This window comes from Equus caballus, chromosome 11 (assembly GCF_041296265.1).
Source record: "Equus caballus isolate H_3958 breed thoroughbred chromosome 11, TB-T2T, whole genome shotgun sequence".
In the NCBI taxonomy this organism is placed as follows: Eukaryota; Metazoa; Chordata; class Mammalia; order Perissodactyla; family Equidae; genus Equus; species Equus caballus.
Genome location: NC_091694.1, coordinates 20,579,712 through 20,596,339, shown reverse-complemented (window position 1 = coordinate 20,596,339; position 16,628 = coordinate 20,579,712). Strand labels below are relative to the sequence as shown.

The following is a 16,628-nucleotide window of genomic DNA, read 5'->3' as shown; positions in this document are numbered from 1 at the left end:
CATGACTGGTTGGTGGAAAAGATGCTTTGTGACTGTGGGACCGTGGAATGCCCATCAAATCCTATTGGTAAGCAGTTGACTATTTCATCCATCCTGAGACCAGCCCTCCTTCTCCCCTCAGCTTCGAGAGAAGAGGAAAAGGAGTAATTTCTGATTCTGGGAGAGCTTCTGGAGCTGCAGCCCACACTGCAAGGTAAAGGAGCAATGCCATGGTGCAAAGGCCAGCAGAAAAGTGCCTATTCAGAGAATTAGGACCACTCTTAAGGTGGTACCAGAATAGAACTGAGTAGGAAAGATACAGCAAAGTAATTTGCCTGGTATTGAAAGTGTGGTGGACCAGTGTGGGGGGCACTTGTGCGAGGAAAGGGGGAGGGGCCAGGAGCCTTATTGCTGTGAGTAAGGGAAGTAAATGATGGCCTGGAATCCCAGGGCCTTTCCTGGTTTCCCTCGGGCTTATTTCTCTGCAGCTGGGGTCCTGATGTTGTTCCCTGCTTCTCACAGCTGTACATCTGGATCCCAGAGGAAGAAAGATCTTTGGTATGTCTACCCTGGTGGGAGGCAAGTTTCCTGACTCCCAGGCTCTGAATTTTCAGCTTCAGTTTTCATTCCTTTGGGTGGGAAGCTGACGCTTTCTGGAGGATTTAGAACTCTAGAATCTGCTGTGCTTGCTGCTGGGGGCAGGGGCAAGGAAGTCAAGAGAAATGCATGACTCATGAGGAAGGACTCAAGCTTGTTTGAGGTAATGGCAGGACGCTGGGATAGAGCCTCAGAAATGACATTATTTTCATTAGGGACACCCCTTTCCCAGGTGATTCCTTTTTTTTTCTTTTTGCTGAGGAAGAGTCACCCTGAGCTAACATCTGTTGCCAATCTTCTTCCACGTGAGCCGCCGCCACAGCATGGCCACTGATAGACGAGTGGTGTAGGTCTGCACCCAGGAATGGAAGCCGGGCCACCAAAGTGGAGTGCGCTGACCTTAACTACTAGGCCACCAGGGCTGACCCCCCAGGTGATTCTGATGCAGGCAGAACCCACATGATGGTTTGAGTCCGTTGCTGTAGGAAACCCATAACTTGTGGCAGTTGGGGCAGGTTGCTCATGGGGAAGAGAGGCTGCACAATGAAACAGGTGCCCATCCCAGGGTCGTGGGGAGAATTAAATATGCTGTGTGGCTACAACTCGCATATATAACGTGCACTGGAATCCTTTCTCTATGAAACCCTCTGAGTTGGGGCTTCTGACTTTTCCCCTCCCCTAGACTGATTGCCTCCTCTAGGCCCATGATTCCAAACTGTGTATCTGGGGAAGCTCAGGCTGAGAAGAGTAACTGGGCATGTCTGAAGGGCTAATGCCCTGACAGCAGGGAAGAGGTTCTAGACAGTACAGGGTTACAGACTAACAGTTAAACAGACTGTGGAGCCAGGCTGCCTGGCTTAGAATCCCAGCTGTCACCATCAGCTACCAGCTGTGTGACCTTATACAAGTCACTCTGTATTTCTTCATCTTTAAAATGGGGATAATAATCCCCCACCCCTATTCCCCACCCAGGCAAGTGAAGCAAGTTTAAACCAACAGTCCTCTCTCTCTTTCTCCTCCTGGCTCCCTTCTGTCCTCTCTAACTCATCCTACACAACTGCCTTCGGAGTATACAATCCAACACAGATCCTTTTAGAAAAGCAGGTTTATTGGTCGGGCTGCTCACCAGGACACAGCAACGTGAGAGGCTCCCCAGAGCCCACAGGAAACTGTATCTGCCCACAACTCAGGCCCCTTCAGCCCATCAGCACCAAGGGACCTCGTCCCACAATCCCCATCCTCCCTCAGCTGATGTGTCTCCAACCATTCAGAAGAGAGAAGGGAACCAAGAAAAGGGGAGGGGGGAGTGCAAAGCTTTGTATTGTAAAAAAAGGTTTGTGTCCCCAGGCTCCCTCCCTCCACCCCTTAAAATAATTAGCTGCAATTCTAAAAAGCAGAGCAGGGAAGATGAGGCAGAGGAGGTGGGGGGAGAAAAAAGAAGGCCGCAGCCTTCCTCTTTCGGCTGCGGATGGGGTGGGGGTGGGGGAGTTGGCCTTGCTTCTGACAAGCCACCTTTACTAGCGAGGAACAGAGGGACTGAAGTGTCCTTAGGAGAACCTGGTCAGTGGACTACAGATCAGGCCTTCAGACTGTACGCAGCCCCCAAAGATTCAGGAGAGGAACCCACAAGGGCAGGAGGTCTCGGCAAGTTCTTCTGCTTCCTGACACTAGCTCTAGGGAAAGAGCTTGAGAAAAAAACTGCCAAGAGCGAGCCAAGGCTACGTTGCTCTCTACACAGGCATACTATACTCTCCTCCCCTCCCCTCCAGCTCTCAGCTTGGTGGCCTGGCCATTAACACCTTGCTCTCTTTCCATCAGTCTCCCTCCTAATTCTCAGCTCTCCACAGCCTGGTGCTGCCCCCTTCTGGGCCCCTAAGTATCTGGGCTTTAAGAAATGGGGTGTCCCTAGGGGCAGCCACCGTCCAGATCTCAGTTGAAGGAGGGGAGCTTTACCTCTCTCTTCTCTTTGGATCATCGCTTTCTCACACTGTCCTCCCTCCTTATCCTGAAAATGGTCCTGCTGTCCTCTGAGAACCCCAGTAAGACAGGATTCTTGTCCTCTGTTTCTCTTGCTGCTAATGAGGAGAATTCTCCTCTCTTCACCCATTTCCACCTTCTACTATTTCCCGTTCTCCTTCCCAAAGCCATGGCCATGAGCTCCTGTGTGCAGGTACATGAACATTTAAGTGTACCCTTCCTCCCACACGTATGTATTCATCATCGTGCTCCGCCCCCTCCCCTTTCCCCAGGGCTCTGCTTGGCTCCAGCCGTCCTTGTTGAGACCTTAGCAAATACAGCCTGTGCTAGACTCTCATCCAGGGTCACGGCTCACTCTGCCCTCTCTCCGCCATTGCCTCAGGTTCTCCCAAAAACCGCTTCCGAGTGCTTCCAGTATGCGGCCTCCCATGTGGGCAAGGGTAATTTTGGCCTTGAAGCTTCCGGGGATCAGGATGAGAAAAAAGAGCTCAGTGAGTAGGAATGACAGCAGCTGGGTGAGTGTAACGGGGAGACTGGGGGGAAGGCAGCCTGCCCCAAGGGGGGCCCAACCATGGAAATGACAGCAATTTCTTCTAGGATCCCCAACTTGGACAACCAGGACACAGATCACTCCCCTCTCCATTTCCACCCAGACTGTGCCCAAATTGGGTCTGTCCATTGTGGAAGCTGCCTCCCCATCCCGTCTTAACAGCTGTAAGACTTGGAGGGGTGCTGGGGGTGGGGGGCGACGGTGTGTGTTCTCAGTTTAGAAACATCTCAGCCCTTCTGGGGCCGAGAGAGAAGGCAAAAGAGAAAGTCTGGAGAGGCAAAGGAATCTGGGGCGGGGGCAGGGAGAGGCGGGGCGGGCCCTGCGTCCCGCTCAGTCGCTGTCGCTCTTGTCCACCAGCACGGCGTCCGACTCCTCGGTGATCTCCAGCAGCGTGTGCACGTCGGGGCTGCTCCCGCGCAGCAGGTCGGCGGCCTCGCCGCGCTCCGCGCCGCCCTCCTCGTCGTCGGGGGCCACCTCCACCATCTCGGTGGCCTTGAGCACCTCCACCTCGCCCTCGCGGATCTTCTTGACGTGGAAGGTGAAGGGTGGCACCTTGTAGACTGCCGTCTTGGAGCGCGCGTAGACCACGTGGTCGGGCGTGAAGGACTTGCGCAGCTTGTCTCGCGAGCTCTTGAGCTTCTCGCGCCGCTCGGCGGGGACCAGGCGCGTGCCCAGCTTGTTCATGCGCTTCTCCAGCGTGTGCCGCGTCTTCTCCAGGTTCTCCTTGGTCTTGAGGCGGGTCTTCTCCAGGTTCTCGCGGGTGCGCACCTTGGTCTTCTCCATCTTCTCCTTGGAGAAGGCCTTCTTGAAGTCGTCCACTCGCCGCAGGCCGCTGCGCTTGATGCGCTCGGCGCGCGACTCCTCGATGACCTCCTCCACCTCCACCGCCTCGTCCGATGACAGCTCGAGCGCCCCCGCGTCCTCCTCGGGCCGCTCGCCCTCGCCCAGCTCGTCGCCCTCCTTCTCGGGCAGTGCCTCAGACTCTTTCAGCGACTTGCTGATACTCACTTTGGACGGCAGTTTCACTTCATCCTAAAAGGAAAGCAGAGCGAAGAGATAAGGGGGACAGAACCGGAGGGCTGAGCAGGGACGCTGGGAGAACCCAGCAGGGCGGTGGTGATCCTGGAGAGTGCGTGGTACCCGTGAAATTGGCCTTGATTTGTTCGCCGTTGTATCCCTAGCATCTGGCACAGAGGTGGACACCTCGTGGGCGCCCAAAAAATATGTGTTGAATGAATGGTAACTATATAGACAACGCAAGGAGGGAACCGAGCATCGGGTCGGAGATTGGGCGTGGTGTAATTGCACTTCGGTTAAATATCTCTGCTGCCCTCCAACCCTGTCCTTGGACCCTGCATCCACCCATCTTATATTAAAGCAGTTCTTACCCTTTGCGTCCCAGGGAACACAAGGTAACTTTGGAAATGAGCAGAGCGCCCTCTGGTGCACTAAGTCGCACACTGCCCGAACCAGGCCAAAAAGCGCTTAGGAGTTTGTTTAAGTTGAGGGGTTGGGGGTTGGGGAATTAGCTCACAGCCAATATCAGGCGACCCCCAAGTAGGGTAGCTTGAAGGCAAGGTAGAGGGAGTTCGTTTCCCAGACTTCAGACCGTTTCAGAACCAGTCTTAGGGAAGGAGAGCTGTGTCCCACGCCCCCACTACTTGACCTCCTCGTACTGTTTGGCTCCACCAGTGGTCATCCCTCCTCTCTCCCCATGCAGAAATTGAGGGAGAAAAGAGGAAGAAGCTTGCTGGCAGCCAAGGGCATGTTTTCTTCCCAACGTGAACGTTTCTTCTGGTTCTGACTTCCTTGCCTTGGAACAGAAGGGAGGGAATACTTTCCATTCTTGCTTTTTTCTCTAGGGAGTTCAAGGGACCAGGAGTAGGATGGTGGTCCCAGATTCCCCATGATCCTGGAGCTCAGAGCCAGTTCTTCCCTCTTCCCGTGGGAGGACCTAGCACCAGCACTGTTTTGCATTCTGGGAAGGTTTTCCAAGATCCTGACTGTGGGCCAACATTTCAAAAACTCAGGATCAGCCCCCACCAGAAGGTAGGGGAGGCTGAGCACAGAAAGGGAAAAGGGGCATAACCCAGAACATAAACAGGATCTTCTCTTTGGCCCAGACTCTCTTCAGGGATTTCAGACCAATGAATGAGAGACAATAGTTTTTCTGAAGGGTTTTCTGAAGATTGTTACCCAGAACTGTAAGAAAATCCCATCTGAGAAATATAAGGCAGGGCCGGCCCCATGGCCAAGTGGTTAAGTTCGCGCGTTCCACTGCAGAGGCCCAGGGTTTCACCGGTTCGAATCCTGGGTGCGGACATGGCACTGCTCATTAGGCCACGCTGAGCGGCCTCCCACGTACCACAACTAGCAGGACCCACAACTAAAAATACACAACTATCTCCCCGGGGGCTTTGGGAGAAAAAGGAAAAATAAGATCTTTAAAAATAAATAAATAAAAATAAAAAAGAAATATAAGGCAACATGAGCCAACCTCTCTCATAAACACACACGCGTACTATATATATTGGCCCCTTGGTATCTCTGCACCACCTGCTGCAGAAATTCCTTCCCCAGCCCCCAATCTCTTTCCTCTTCCCTCCCATCCACATCCCTGCAGAGTTTCCTGGTTTACATTGAAAACTAGGAACACCCCCTCCCAACTTCCTTCCCTCCCTGTCAATAGCATTAGCAGGGACAAAGAGGGAATGCTGGTTCCACCTCTTCTCCTGAACTGGGCACCAGCTCTACTGGGCACCAAGCCACCTCGAGCTCTCATTACTCAACTACACCTCCCAGCAGGCAAGGTGACCTGGGCACAGGGCATGCTGGGACTTGTAGTCTCCACCTGCCATAGCTGGCTTATACTATCATGGGCATCCTATGGTATTCTGTCCATCTTTCTGCCTCTTATCATTCACAGAGGCATTGAAGGGATGTTTTTCTTGTTAGGAGTGTAAGAGGTCCCAGCCCCTCTTAGCATTCCCTTTGACTTCCAGTTGTATCCTTCGGGTATCCTTTTGTAATCACTTTTCTCCGCCTCCTACTGGAGTCCTTTCTCTTACACTCCATTTTAGGATTTGCTAGGGTCTAAACACTCCACTACCTCTTCATCCATCTCCACCCAGAATTAATCTGCAGGCCCAGTATCAAAAAAATTTCAGCTCTGATCTCTCCTTCAAAGCCTCCCAAACTAAAAAGCCACCCACCCTCCACCAGAGGGTAGAGGAGTAGCCCTCTTTTCACTAAGCTGAGACAATGTGGATGAGCTAGGGAGGGATTAAGAGTCATGGGTGGGGAATAGTCAGGAAGCAGTCCCAGCTGCTGTAAAACAAATCCACATTGTCTCCCTGCCCCACCCCCAGCATCCCTGATTCTCCCCCCTGTTCCACTCCACCCTCTAAAGGCTGAGCTGGTTGGTTTTCCTGGCCTCTGGCTTCCTAGATAAAGGTCTTTGCCTGCTGAGCTCGGAAGTGAACAGGGCTGGGGCAAGAGCTGCAGACTTCTTGTAGCCAATCCCATCTTCCTAGTGCCTGGTGAAAGGTCTCACATACATCAGGAAGCACTCCCAGTGAAGGGAGGTTTATTCTGGGATTTGGGGTCATCTTCACCAGTCCAGAAAATAACCCCATTGAGAATATAACCCTATTCACTGTAGGCTTCCCCAAGGGTGATGGCTTATACCAGAGGAGCTGGCCTCTTGGTGGAAGGTCAGGAGACAGAGGAAAAACAATTTGACTTAAGACCCTGGACAATGTCCAGTAGACTGGCTCTGGAGAGGGCATACCACTGTGACTTTAGCTTTTCCCCTCCATTAATGGATTTTCTATTTCCTCCCCCTTTTCAAGCCAGGTTTCCCCTATGACTCACAGCCTTGGAGTGCTGTCTTGGGCCCACCCAGTTGGCCTGTTGCTACAACCACCACCAATACAATCCCAAAGTACCTCCCCCTACCCTGGGCACATGGGCCAGGCACCCTTGTCCCACCCCTACTTCCCTGGCAGAGTTCCTAAACCAAAGGAGGGGCCTCACTTGTTTTCATGTTTTTATTAAACAAAACCACCACTCCCAAAAGACTTGGTTTCCAGAGTTACCTTTAATGACCAGGTCTGAACAAAAGCATGCACAGCTTCCCCTGCCCCCCACCAAGCACACACAACTCCCCAACCCAGGCAGGCACTAGTCCAGGATGAATTTAGAGGAGCCCCAGGGCAACTCCCAGCCCCTTCCGCTCCACTCCCCAACCCTGCTATATAAACTTACGATCCTCTGGCTTAGGAAGAAGATTTTTATATTATATTTTAATTGAGCACCAACTATGTGCCTGGTCCTTGGTCAGGCATTTCACATTTCTCAGGGAGAAGGGACAAGTATCATATGGCTCTGGGTAGGAGCCTCTCTTGACTTAGAGCTAACCAGCTCTGTCCCCAGCCACTGCCTGGGAATGGCCAGAGAAGACACCGGAGAGGAAATTCAGAGACCCAGGAGCTGCTCAGAGAGACGGTAGAAGAGGGTACAGACTGAGGGAGAGGTGAAGAAGGAAGTCTTGAACACTCGGGGCCTCTACTTTAGGTCGCCAAGACAAGTGGGGAGAGACACCAAAGGCAGAAGGGTCCTTCTTTTCTGCTATAGCACCATCCCCAACAGGGGTGACATTGCCTCCAAGAGGGCAGAAATCGATTCTCGCGGGAGGGAGAGGTCTTAGGTACTGCAATAGTTTGTGGTGCTCCAAAGAGTCCCAGTAGATAAACAGATATATAGTAAATCTGTAGTAGTAAAATTTCATGGGAGAGGGGACAATTAGGGGGAAAATGTCTAAAAGGACTCCTTAGGGGGATGATCAGCAAAAAAAAAAGTTGAGAAATGTGCTATAGGGAGGCCAGACAATCCAAGCCAGAGCCAGCTAAAACGTCCCTCCTTCTGGCCTCTCTGAGTTGGCAGCTTTTGGGTGCCCCGCCCAAGGCAGGATCTGGCAAACACAGGGGATCTCTTTGCAAAACATTTTCTTAAAAAACTGGAAAAAATAAGTGTAAATGTTTTCCCCAGCTACAGGGAGGGAGTGGAGAGGGCACAGAACCGACCCCAGGCCTTGGCCTCATGAGGGCCCTCTCCAAAGAGGCTTTCAGCCAAACTGGCCTGTCCCTGAGGAGGAGGCAGAAGGGAAAAGGGGCAGGAGAGTCAGAAGCCATGGCGCAGTTTCATGCAGGGCAGCACTGAGTGCAGCTCAAGTATGTGTCGGGAGCGTCTACCATTAAGAGAGAAACCAAGAAGTAGAGGAGGGCCCCTTCCCTTCACCTCCCACCCCACTGCACACATCACATTCCCCTGAACTCTGCATGATGCGAGTGTTTTCACAATACCCACACCCACTCACAAGCGGCAGTGGCTTGGAAGAGGCTGGTCATCTCAGTACTGACCACCACTAAGCAGTGAGCTGATGGTGGACGGAGCGACACCCCATGCCCACAGCCTCATGGGACCCAGAAGACCTTAAGCGCCCCCACCGGCTGTCGGCTTCACAGGGGTGGGCAGAGGCACAGGTTCTGGGTAATAGGGCAGTGCCCTAGGCGTCTGGTCAAAGGGTGGGAGCTCAGGCACTGTCTCAGGCTTCAGGTCAAAGGGCTCAGTCTCAGGCAGAAGGTCAAAAGGCACGATCTTGGGTGTGGCCAGGTCAGAGGGTGCATTCAGCTTCTTCTTGGGCTAAGATGAGGAAAAGGGGTTTAAATGGGACTTGGGATGGGTGCGGATGGGGTTGAGAGAAAGAGGCCTTGATGGGCACGCAGATTTGGGGCTGGTGAGTAGGGACGGGAAGGGAGTACACAATGCATTAGGATAGAAAGAAACCACATTTTAAATGCTTCATCAAGAGGGCCCTGGGGCTGAAAGGAGTGGAACAAACCCAGGCCCATGAATTAATAAACAATTTAAACGGAAACCCTCTCCTTTCCTCCCTCTAGAATCTTCCAAGTCTCATCCTTGGCCTCCTACCTTCTATCCCCACCCAGCTGTGGTTGTGGGATGATGCTATCGGGGGTTTGGAGTGATGGGGAAAGAGGCTGCTGGGGGTAGAGGAAGAGTTTTCTAAGAGGGCAGTTGTTGGATTCCAACCAGAGAGGCTCTGATGAGTAAAAGAGAAGGCAAACAGCTTCACTGTCTTGGGCCAGATGCTGCTAATTCCAGTTCTCGTCATTCCCCCCAGGGAAGGTGGGCACTGGGTGCTTCCCAGGATAAGGAGAGGGACAGGCATGGAAGAGGGACATCCTGGCTATTTCCCTTTGGCCAAATCCCCACCTCCTGCCTCCCTTTCCACCCCTCCCTCCATCCACACTTGGGATATCAGACATCAAGATGCACAGAGAAATCAGGATCAAAAACCAAGCTGTTTTTATGATGGGTGGGCCTATGTCCTGGTGCACCAGCAACAGCTCCCAACTCTCCCTCTTGAGGAGCTGAGCTGCCACTCTTGCTTTGGACAATCAGGAGAAGTCAGGAGAGAGGGACAGTTGGGAGCACAACCAGACTTTGGCGACAACAGTGTTGAGTAAAGGCCTGCAGCCACAGAAACACAAAGCAGCAGGTGCCAACCTGCCTTTGGGGTGTAGGGAGAAGATGGGAGTGGCAGGGAGGTTAAGGAGAAAGAAGCCAACGTGGTCCTCTCCTAGCCAGATGCGGAGTCCGTGCCAGGGGACACCCATGCTGGCCAGGGAGCTCCACTCCTTACACCCTGCACCTGCCTTCCCACTGTCGTTGGACCAGGTGACCACACGCTGCCTCTACTTCAGCACCTCTGAGGCTGAGCAGCTAATGGCCAGCAATCTTATGCACTCTCAGCCAACACTGCACACCCACCCACACACACACACAAAGCAGCCCCAGTGCCAGGACTGTGCAACCAGCTCCCTCAGAGAATGGAGGAGCCAGAACTAACCCTCCATTAGGGCTAGCCTCTACCCTGACTTCTGACGCAGAGCCTGGGATTGGAAGGAGGAGGCGGGGAGCAGACAGTGTAGCAGAAGAAGGGGTACACCTGGGTTCTGGCCCCAGCCACCTCCAATCACTTGAGTGACAATAGGCAAACGACTTCCCCTCTTTAGGTCTCAGCTTCCTCCGAAACAAAATGAAGGAGCTGAAGATGATTATCTCTAAAACACCTTCCAGCTCAAAAAGTCTATAATGAGCAAGTGATGAAATATTCACAATGGTATGGTTGAAAAAAAACGGAACAAACCACCACTCATCTTTGAGGTTGGTTGCCTAGCAACTGTATTCCGGCTCCTCTCCCTATCAGTTGCCCACTCTGTGCCATCTCTTCCCTTTCTGATTTTGACCTTTACAATAGTCAGATTGTATTTACTAAAAAAGAGAAAAAAAAAAACAGAGGGAGGAGCATGATTTCCTTTGATCTTAGGAATACCCCTAAAAATACCCTACCTGCTTTGGATCCAGTGACCAAGAAAAACAACCCAAACTCAGTTTTTTGGAGGAAGGGCATGGCAAGCACTCTCTCTACTAGGCCACCAGGCTTAGGAGGTAAGAGGGACCAGAGCCCCAAGTTGGGAATATGTTGAGGCAAAGGTTTGGGGTTCTTCTGGAACAAGGTAGCCCTGACTTGCCTCAAGGAAGGAGCTATGGGTTGGGTTAGGATTTGGGGAGGAGAAGCTAGCAGGCCCTCCTTCCGGCCCTGGTGTCCTCCCCCTTAATGCCTATGAGCCACCTAATCCCTTAAGTGCTTCCCGTCCTGTCCTCAAGCACTTGAAGCAGGTATGATGGGTCCATGTGTAGGTTACTAACTGCCTCAGCAAAACCGCTCCAGAGGGGCCAGCCTGGTGGCCGAGTGGCTAAGTTCGCACACTCTGCTTCGGCTGCCCGGGGTTCACAGTTTCGGATCCTGGGCACGGACCTAGCACCACTCATCAAGCCATGCTGAGGTCGGTTCCCACATACAAAATAGAGGAAGATTGGCACAGATGTTAGCTCAGTGACAATCTTCCTCCAGCAAAAAGAGGAAGATTGGCAACAGATGTTAGTCAGGGCCAATCTTCTTCACAAAAAAAAAACAAAACAAAAAAAACACAAAGGAATAATAAATAAATAAATAAAGTGAATATCACAATAAAGCAAGTCACAGGAATTTAAAAAACAAACTAATAAAACTGCTCCAGAAAATGTTTATTTCCATTTTAGCCCCTCTTTCTGGATTCTAAAAGAACTCTAATAACATCCAAATCATTGACCACTGACCCCCAGCTACTAGTAGAACTCACTTCTCTCATTGACTGGCTGTTACTTAGTTAGGTGCTGCCTGACAGGGTGGTATGCCAAATTGCTAGTTTTTGTTTAGGAGACGGGAGGGAATGCCAGAGAAGAACAGTAATGATTCAGAAGTGAGCTCAAGGTGAGGGCTCTGATATCCTGGGGTAGGAGGTACTGAATTTCGTGTGTGTGTGTGTGTGTGTGTGTGTGTGTATGGGGAAAGGGGGTCAAATGCAAACTTAACCTGTGAAATCATTATGTCTAGCAGCTCCCTGAATCTGGGGTGGGGCTGCACAAGGGATTCCCTCCCTTATTCCCCAGGAAGAAGATGTGGGAGGCCAGATGACCTGATCCCACAGCTGGGGCCTTCCCAGCCTTTCATTCTCCCCTCCACCCTGCCCCCCTTGCCACATCATCACCTCCCACATCTGCAGCGAGGAATATAGCATTCCCCACCCCCGCCCCATGCTGGAGAACTCACACCATCCCAGGAGGCCTTTCTCCAGATCTCTCTCTGCCTGGACACCCAAGCATCCTACCCCCCCAGCCGGACTTGACCATAAATGTTGCCGCCCCCAATCTTCCCTATTAGGTCTGCCAAGGCACAGAGCTATTTTTACTTCATTCTCTTCCCAGGCCTGCAGACCTCAGGGAGGAGCAGCCTCTGCTTTCCTCCAGCAGCTGAGTACCCCACCCCTCTGCCCCCACCTGGAACATCTGCTCTACAGCTCAGGGAAGTTCTGCTTCCCTGAGCCCCACCCCATTGTTGGAATCTTTTCCTTCCCTCTGAGCTCCTCTCCTCGTTAAGACCACTTCAGTTCTTAGTTATTTCCTCTGTGGTTTGGGGACTCAGGGTCCCCATCTTGAGCCATTCCTTCTACCTCAACCCTCTGTCCTCCACGCACCCTGGTTTAGTATAGATGCAGTCAAAGCCACCCTGTGATTAGACACCCCCCTCCCACAATGCACAATATACAGACACAGATCCCTGCCAACTGCCAAGAGGGAGTAACGGCGGGATGCCACTGGCCTCTGCATGGAAGTCTTTCTCCCTCCATACCCGTCCTTCTCTCAGAATCTCCATCTTTGGTACAAGGAGGTTTACCTTGAGGCTGAGAACTTTCCCAGGTTCTGTGGTCTGGGACACCCATCCAAGCCCATGATAGCAACCCTCTACCTCACAGGCTCTGGAGAACAGGCAGAGCTAGCTGGCTGTCCCAGACCCCTGTCTTGTTCTCCTTCCCTCCACGCACCCCAGGGCTAGCCAGATCTCTTTAAAAATCTCACTCACCTCCCCCCCCTTTGCTCCCGCCCCCATCCAGCTTCCTCCACGCAGTTAGATTAAGTGGAAACAACTCTGGGCAAATATTTTCTGCCAGATAGTGCTGTATGGGGGGAAGCAAAGCTTCTTAAAGGCCAAATGCCTCTTGGGGGGAGTCCCTGGGCATTGGGGAGAGGGGGAGGGTGCCGCTTCTGGGCCACCACCGCCTCAGCTAAGTGCCAGCTCACCACCTCCCTGTGTCTACTGTCCTCAAACACTTGTCCCATTCTTCGTCTTTCTTAGCCTCCCCTGGAGAGACCAAGCCAGGGACGTCACTGTATCCCAGGTGGTCACTCAGAACCCAGCTTGACCAGGCCCCAGAGCAGTGAGTGAAACCACAGCTCGCTGTTAGGGGTCCTCTCACCTAGGGAGTGTGGGAAATCTACCTTCCTTTTCTTTCCATTCCCTTTGGTACGGAGTGGAAGGGGAAGATGGAGCATAGACTAACTCCTCCGCCCCCACAATCTCACCTTCTTGGGGTAGGAAGATCAACCAGACCTCCTGGAAGCAGAGAGGAGGCAAAGCCGGACAAAAGATCACCAAGCCCTTAGCTCAGACCTACCCTTAATGGGATTGGGAGAGGGAGTGGAGAGGAACAGAATTACTGAGATTCTCAGGTTCATTTTGGGTTATGATACAAAAACTACATTTTTATCCAGGCACGAGGACTGGGGAGAGGTACAAAAGAAGCAACAAGCGGCCTAGGTGGAGCCTGGGGCGCAGCAGCCTCCTCCTGGCATGCGCCTGCTCCTGGGCCACCCCCGCAGGCGTGCAGGGTGATTCACTGCGCCCAGCCCGCGGGACCAGGCGGGGGCTGTCCACTCCCCTCCACTAGCCCCTCTTGCACTTCTCTCGCGGCCCCCAGACCGCCCCGCCTGCTTCCATCAGGCAGAGGGTACAAGCGCGCCACCGGCTAGGATGTCCCCAAGGGCCTGAAAGTGACGGGAGGCCAGGGGCAGAGCGCAGTGAGAGGACAGGGTAGGCAGCCGAGGCTGATGCGGGGGCGCGGGGTCTGGAGGGGTGTGCTGGCGGTCGCGTCCCTCGCCTGGCGCAGCCCCCGCCGGTGCGTGCCTGAGCCCTGAATCACCCGCTATATCGGGCGGGCAGTGCCGGAGGCCCCAAACCCCGGCCGCGCCGCCAGTGTCCGCTTACAGCAGGCCGCAACGGCCGCCAGGGACCCCCGGCTTTCCCCAAAACTTCCCCCAAGTAAGACTTTGACAGAGCCAAGTTGGGAGATGTCTGAAAGGGCCAGTGTCCCCGACTCTAGCCCTCTAACTCGGTTCCGCCAAGAGTTTGACGCCGGAGGGAGGGGGCTTGGTGAGGAGGTGCAGGTCGCAGAGCGCACCCCTCTGCGCGCTGCAAGAATGCGCCGTTCGCCCCACTCCACCCCACCCCACCCCAGCAGCGCTCGCAGGAAGGAGGGTGGGTCCTCCCAGCTAGGCCAGGCTGGCGGGAGAGGCGCGCCTCGGGCAGGTACCCCCACCCCAAGCCCCGGGCCGGGGACAGTGGGCCGGGCGCGGAGCTCTGGGCGCGGTCCGCCCAGCCAGCTCACCTGATAGATCATGACTTTAAAGTTGCGGCGCCGCAGCAGCTCGGCCTCATTGACCTCCAGCTTCTTGATTTGGCCCGCCTGGCGCTCCAGGCTGCCGCGCACGGTCTTCACGTTGACGCTGACCTTGCGCACCTTCTCCAGCAACTTGCTCACGGTGTTGCTGGTGGTGGCGTGTGCCTTGCCCAGCTTGCTCAGCTCGCCCTGGATGCTCTGCACGGCACCCTCCATCTCTGCCTGCCGCTCCTCCAGCTGGGCTTGGGTCAGCTGGATCTGGTCGACGGCGCCGATGATTTTGTCCAGAAGGCTCAGCACCAGCACGCCATTCACCTGGTCGGACTTGATCAGCTCCTCAGAGCCGGCCCCCGACGGCTCCTCCGCCGCTGGCGCCCCCACGGGGGAGGACCCCGGGTCCCCAGCGTCGGGGTACCCGGGAAGCGGCTGCTCGATGATATGGAGCTGGGTGTCCTCCATGGCTACCCGGAGCCGTGCGGGGCCGGCCGGGTGGAGCTGGAGCTGGAGCTGGAGACTCGGAGAAGAGGAAGAGCGGGAGGGGGGAGAGCGAGAGAGAGCAGAGAGCGGAGGAAACTCGAGCCACGTCCGTGCGCACCGGGACAGCGGCCAGAACTGTGGGGCGGGGGATCTGTGAGCTCCCCGGCTCCCAGGCCAAACCCCGGAGTCTCCTCGCCCATTGGCTGGCCCCACCCCAGAAAGGGAGGGACCGGGGCAGAAGGGGAGACCGATGATGGGGAAAGGGGGGGCAACCGAGGGGGACCCAAGAGCCGAGTGCCCCACCCTTCCTAGGATGATTGGAATAGTTGGAGCGGGAGACTAGGGCCTCGGGTGGCAGCGGGGGCGGCGGGAGCGGGACTGGGGCGGAGGAATGTGAGCCGTGGAAGGGGAACAGGTCCTAGAATGTTAGAATGTTGCTCTACTTTTCCCTGTTGGGTTTTGTTTTTTTTTTTTTTTGCTCACCTGCCAACTCAGCCTTTTAAGTTCTAGAGCAGAGAATGAGGTGGAACATAACTGAAATTATATGCAAAATAGTATTTGCCTCCGCTCAGTTTTTGAGAGGGAAAGGATTCATGACTTCCACAATCTTTTCAAAGGGCCGCTAACGCCCCCCCCTCCCGTACCCCCAAGTTAACAACCACAGTTATAAAACCTTGAGAGGTTGTTTGGAGAAGGGCAGGAAGAGAGAACTTAAGTTAGGGTCACAGTGGTGATGAGGGGCTGCCAAGCTGCTCTAGGTTCCTCTTAGAATTATCCTCACAGCATAAGATTAAGCTGGGCAATAAAACAGAAAGTCATGCCTTTTACCGGCCTCTCACCTCTCTCTGACAATCACCTTCGCCTCCTTGTACTTCCCCTGCCCTGGAGGCCTCGCTGACACTAACCTCAGAGAGCAGGATGCAGGAGCACATCCATCTCTCTTGATCTCAGAGACTAGCACTTAGCAATCAGATCATCAAATCCAGCCTCCTCATTTGATAGAGCAGAACAGGAGGGCCTGGAGAAGGCAAGCGACTTGCTGGAGGTTACCGGCAGGTTAACATTGGCTTGGCACTCAAACCAGGTCCCTGGCCTCCTCTGTTGCTCTTTCCACCTTAGCACTCTACCTTTCCTTAGGACCGGGAGGGGCAGATATGGCCACTCACATGTGCTGATTTTGAGCCTGCTGGCTTGAGGATTAGCTTCAGACATATTTTCAACCATGATGGAGCAGGCAGTTCCCAGCAGGAGTAAGGGGGATCCTTAGCTCAAAAGTCCAGGGAAAGAGAGGCTGCTGATGCTCCCCCATTTTGCTCTCTAGCACAGCACTGGAGCTGTGCTTCCCGGGAGACACACTATACCCCTTTCCCCCAGAAAAAGCTGCAAACCTTTCCCCTGGTTAGGAAACCAAGCTTGGGTTTCCCCACTTGGATAGATGTTGGCCTTGGCAAAAGGTCACTTCTAATCTGGCACACATTATTATTACGAAGAGTGAAAAACTGCTCTGTGGGAACCCTGAGCCCCGTCAATCCAGTCAAAACACCCTCCAATCCAGAAAGGAGCTGGAGAGCTCACTGTCTGGGATAGTCTGGGGTAGCCCCAACAACTATTGGATAAAATATTTCCCCTCATACTTCAGTAGCTGTTTCCTCAGAAACAAGCGGCTTTCTTGTTTGAGATTCAAATAGAGTGAACTGGTATATAAAATCATATATATATATATATATACATATCTGCTAGAACTGACAGATTATCAATTTGTTTTAGAATTTAAGAGAAAATGTAGCAGTTTAAGTTCCTTCCATTGAGTATTGATAAAACTTCTAGAAAAAAGAAGAGTGACAAGGGGCTGGCCCCGTGGCCAAGTGGTTAAGTTCGCGCGCTCTGCTGCAGGCGGCCCAGTGTTT

At 53.6% G+C, this 16,628-nt stretch overlaps 1 protein-coding gene across 1 annotated transcript; it reads right to left on the bottom strand.

Annotated features, from left to right (window-relative positions):
• Positions 1-1,666: 1,666 nt before the first annotated feature.
• On the bottom strand, positions 1,667-15,106 carry CAVIN1 (caveolae associated protein 1). The gene is made up of 2 exons (XM_001494473.6): positions 14,233-15,106; positions 1,667-4,135 (listed from the first exon to the last, which is right to left on the bottom strand). Exons 1-2 carry the CDS (start codon positions 14,701-14,703, stop codon positions 3,434-3,436), a joined length of 1,173 nt encoding a protein of 390 aa, XP_001494523.1. The 5' UTR covers positions 14,704-15,106; the 3' UTR covers positions 1,667-3,433.
• Between the last annotated feature and the right edge of the window lie 1,522 nt (positions 15,107-16,628).

Bases quoted from the DNA above. Each gene is read 5' to 3' on its own strand.
- CAVIN1 (XM_001494473.6), bottom strand. From the start codon at position 14,703: ATGGAGGACACCCAGCTCCATATCATCGAGCAGCCGCTTCCCGGGTAC. The intron at 4,136-14,232 runs GTGAGCTGGCTG...CTTTCCTTTTAG, and splicing joins TTAAAGTCATGATCTATCAG to GATGAAGTGAAACTGCCGTC.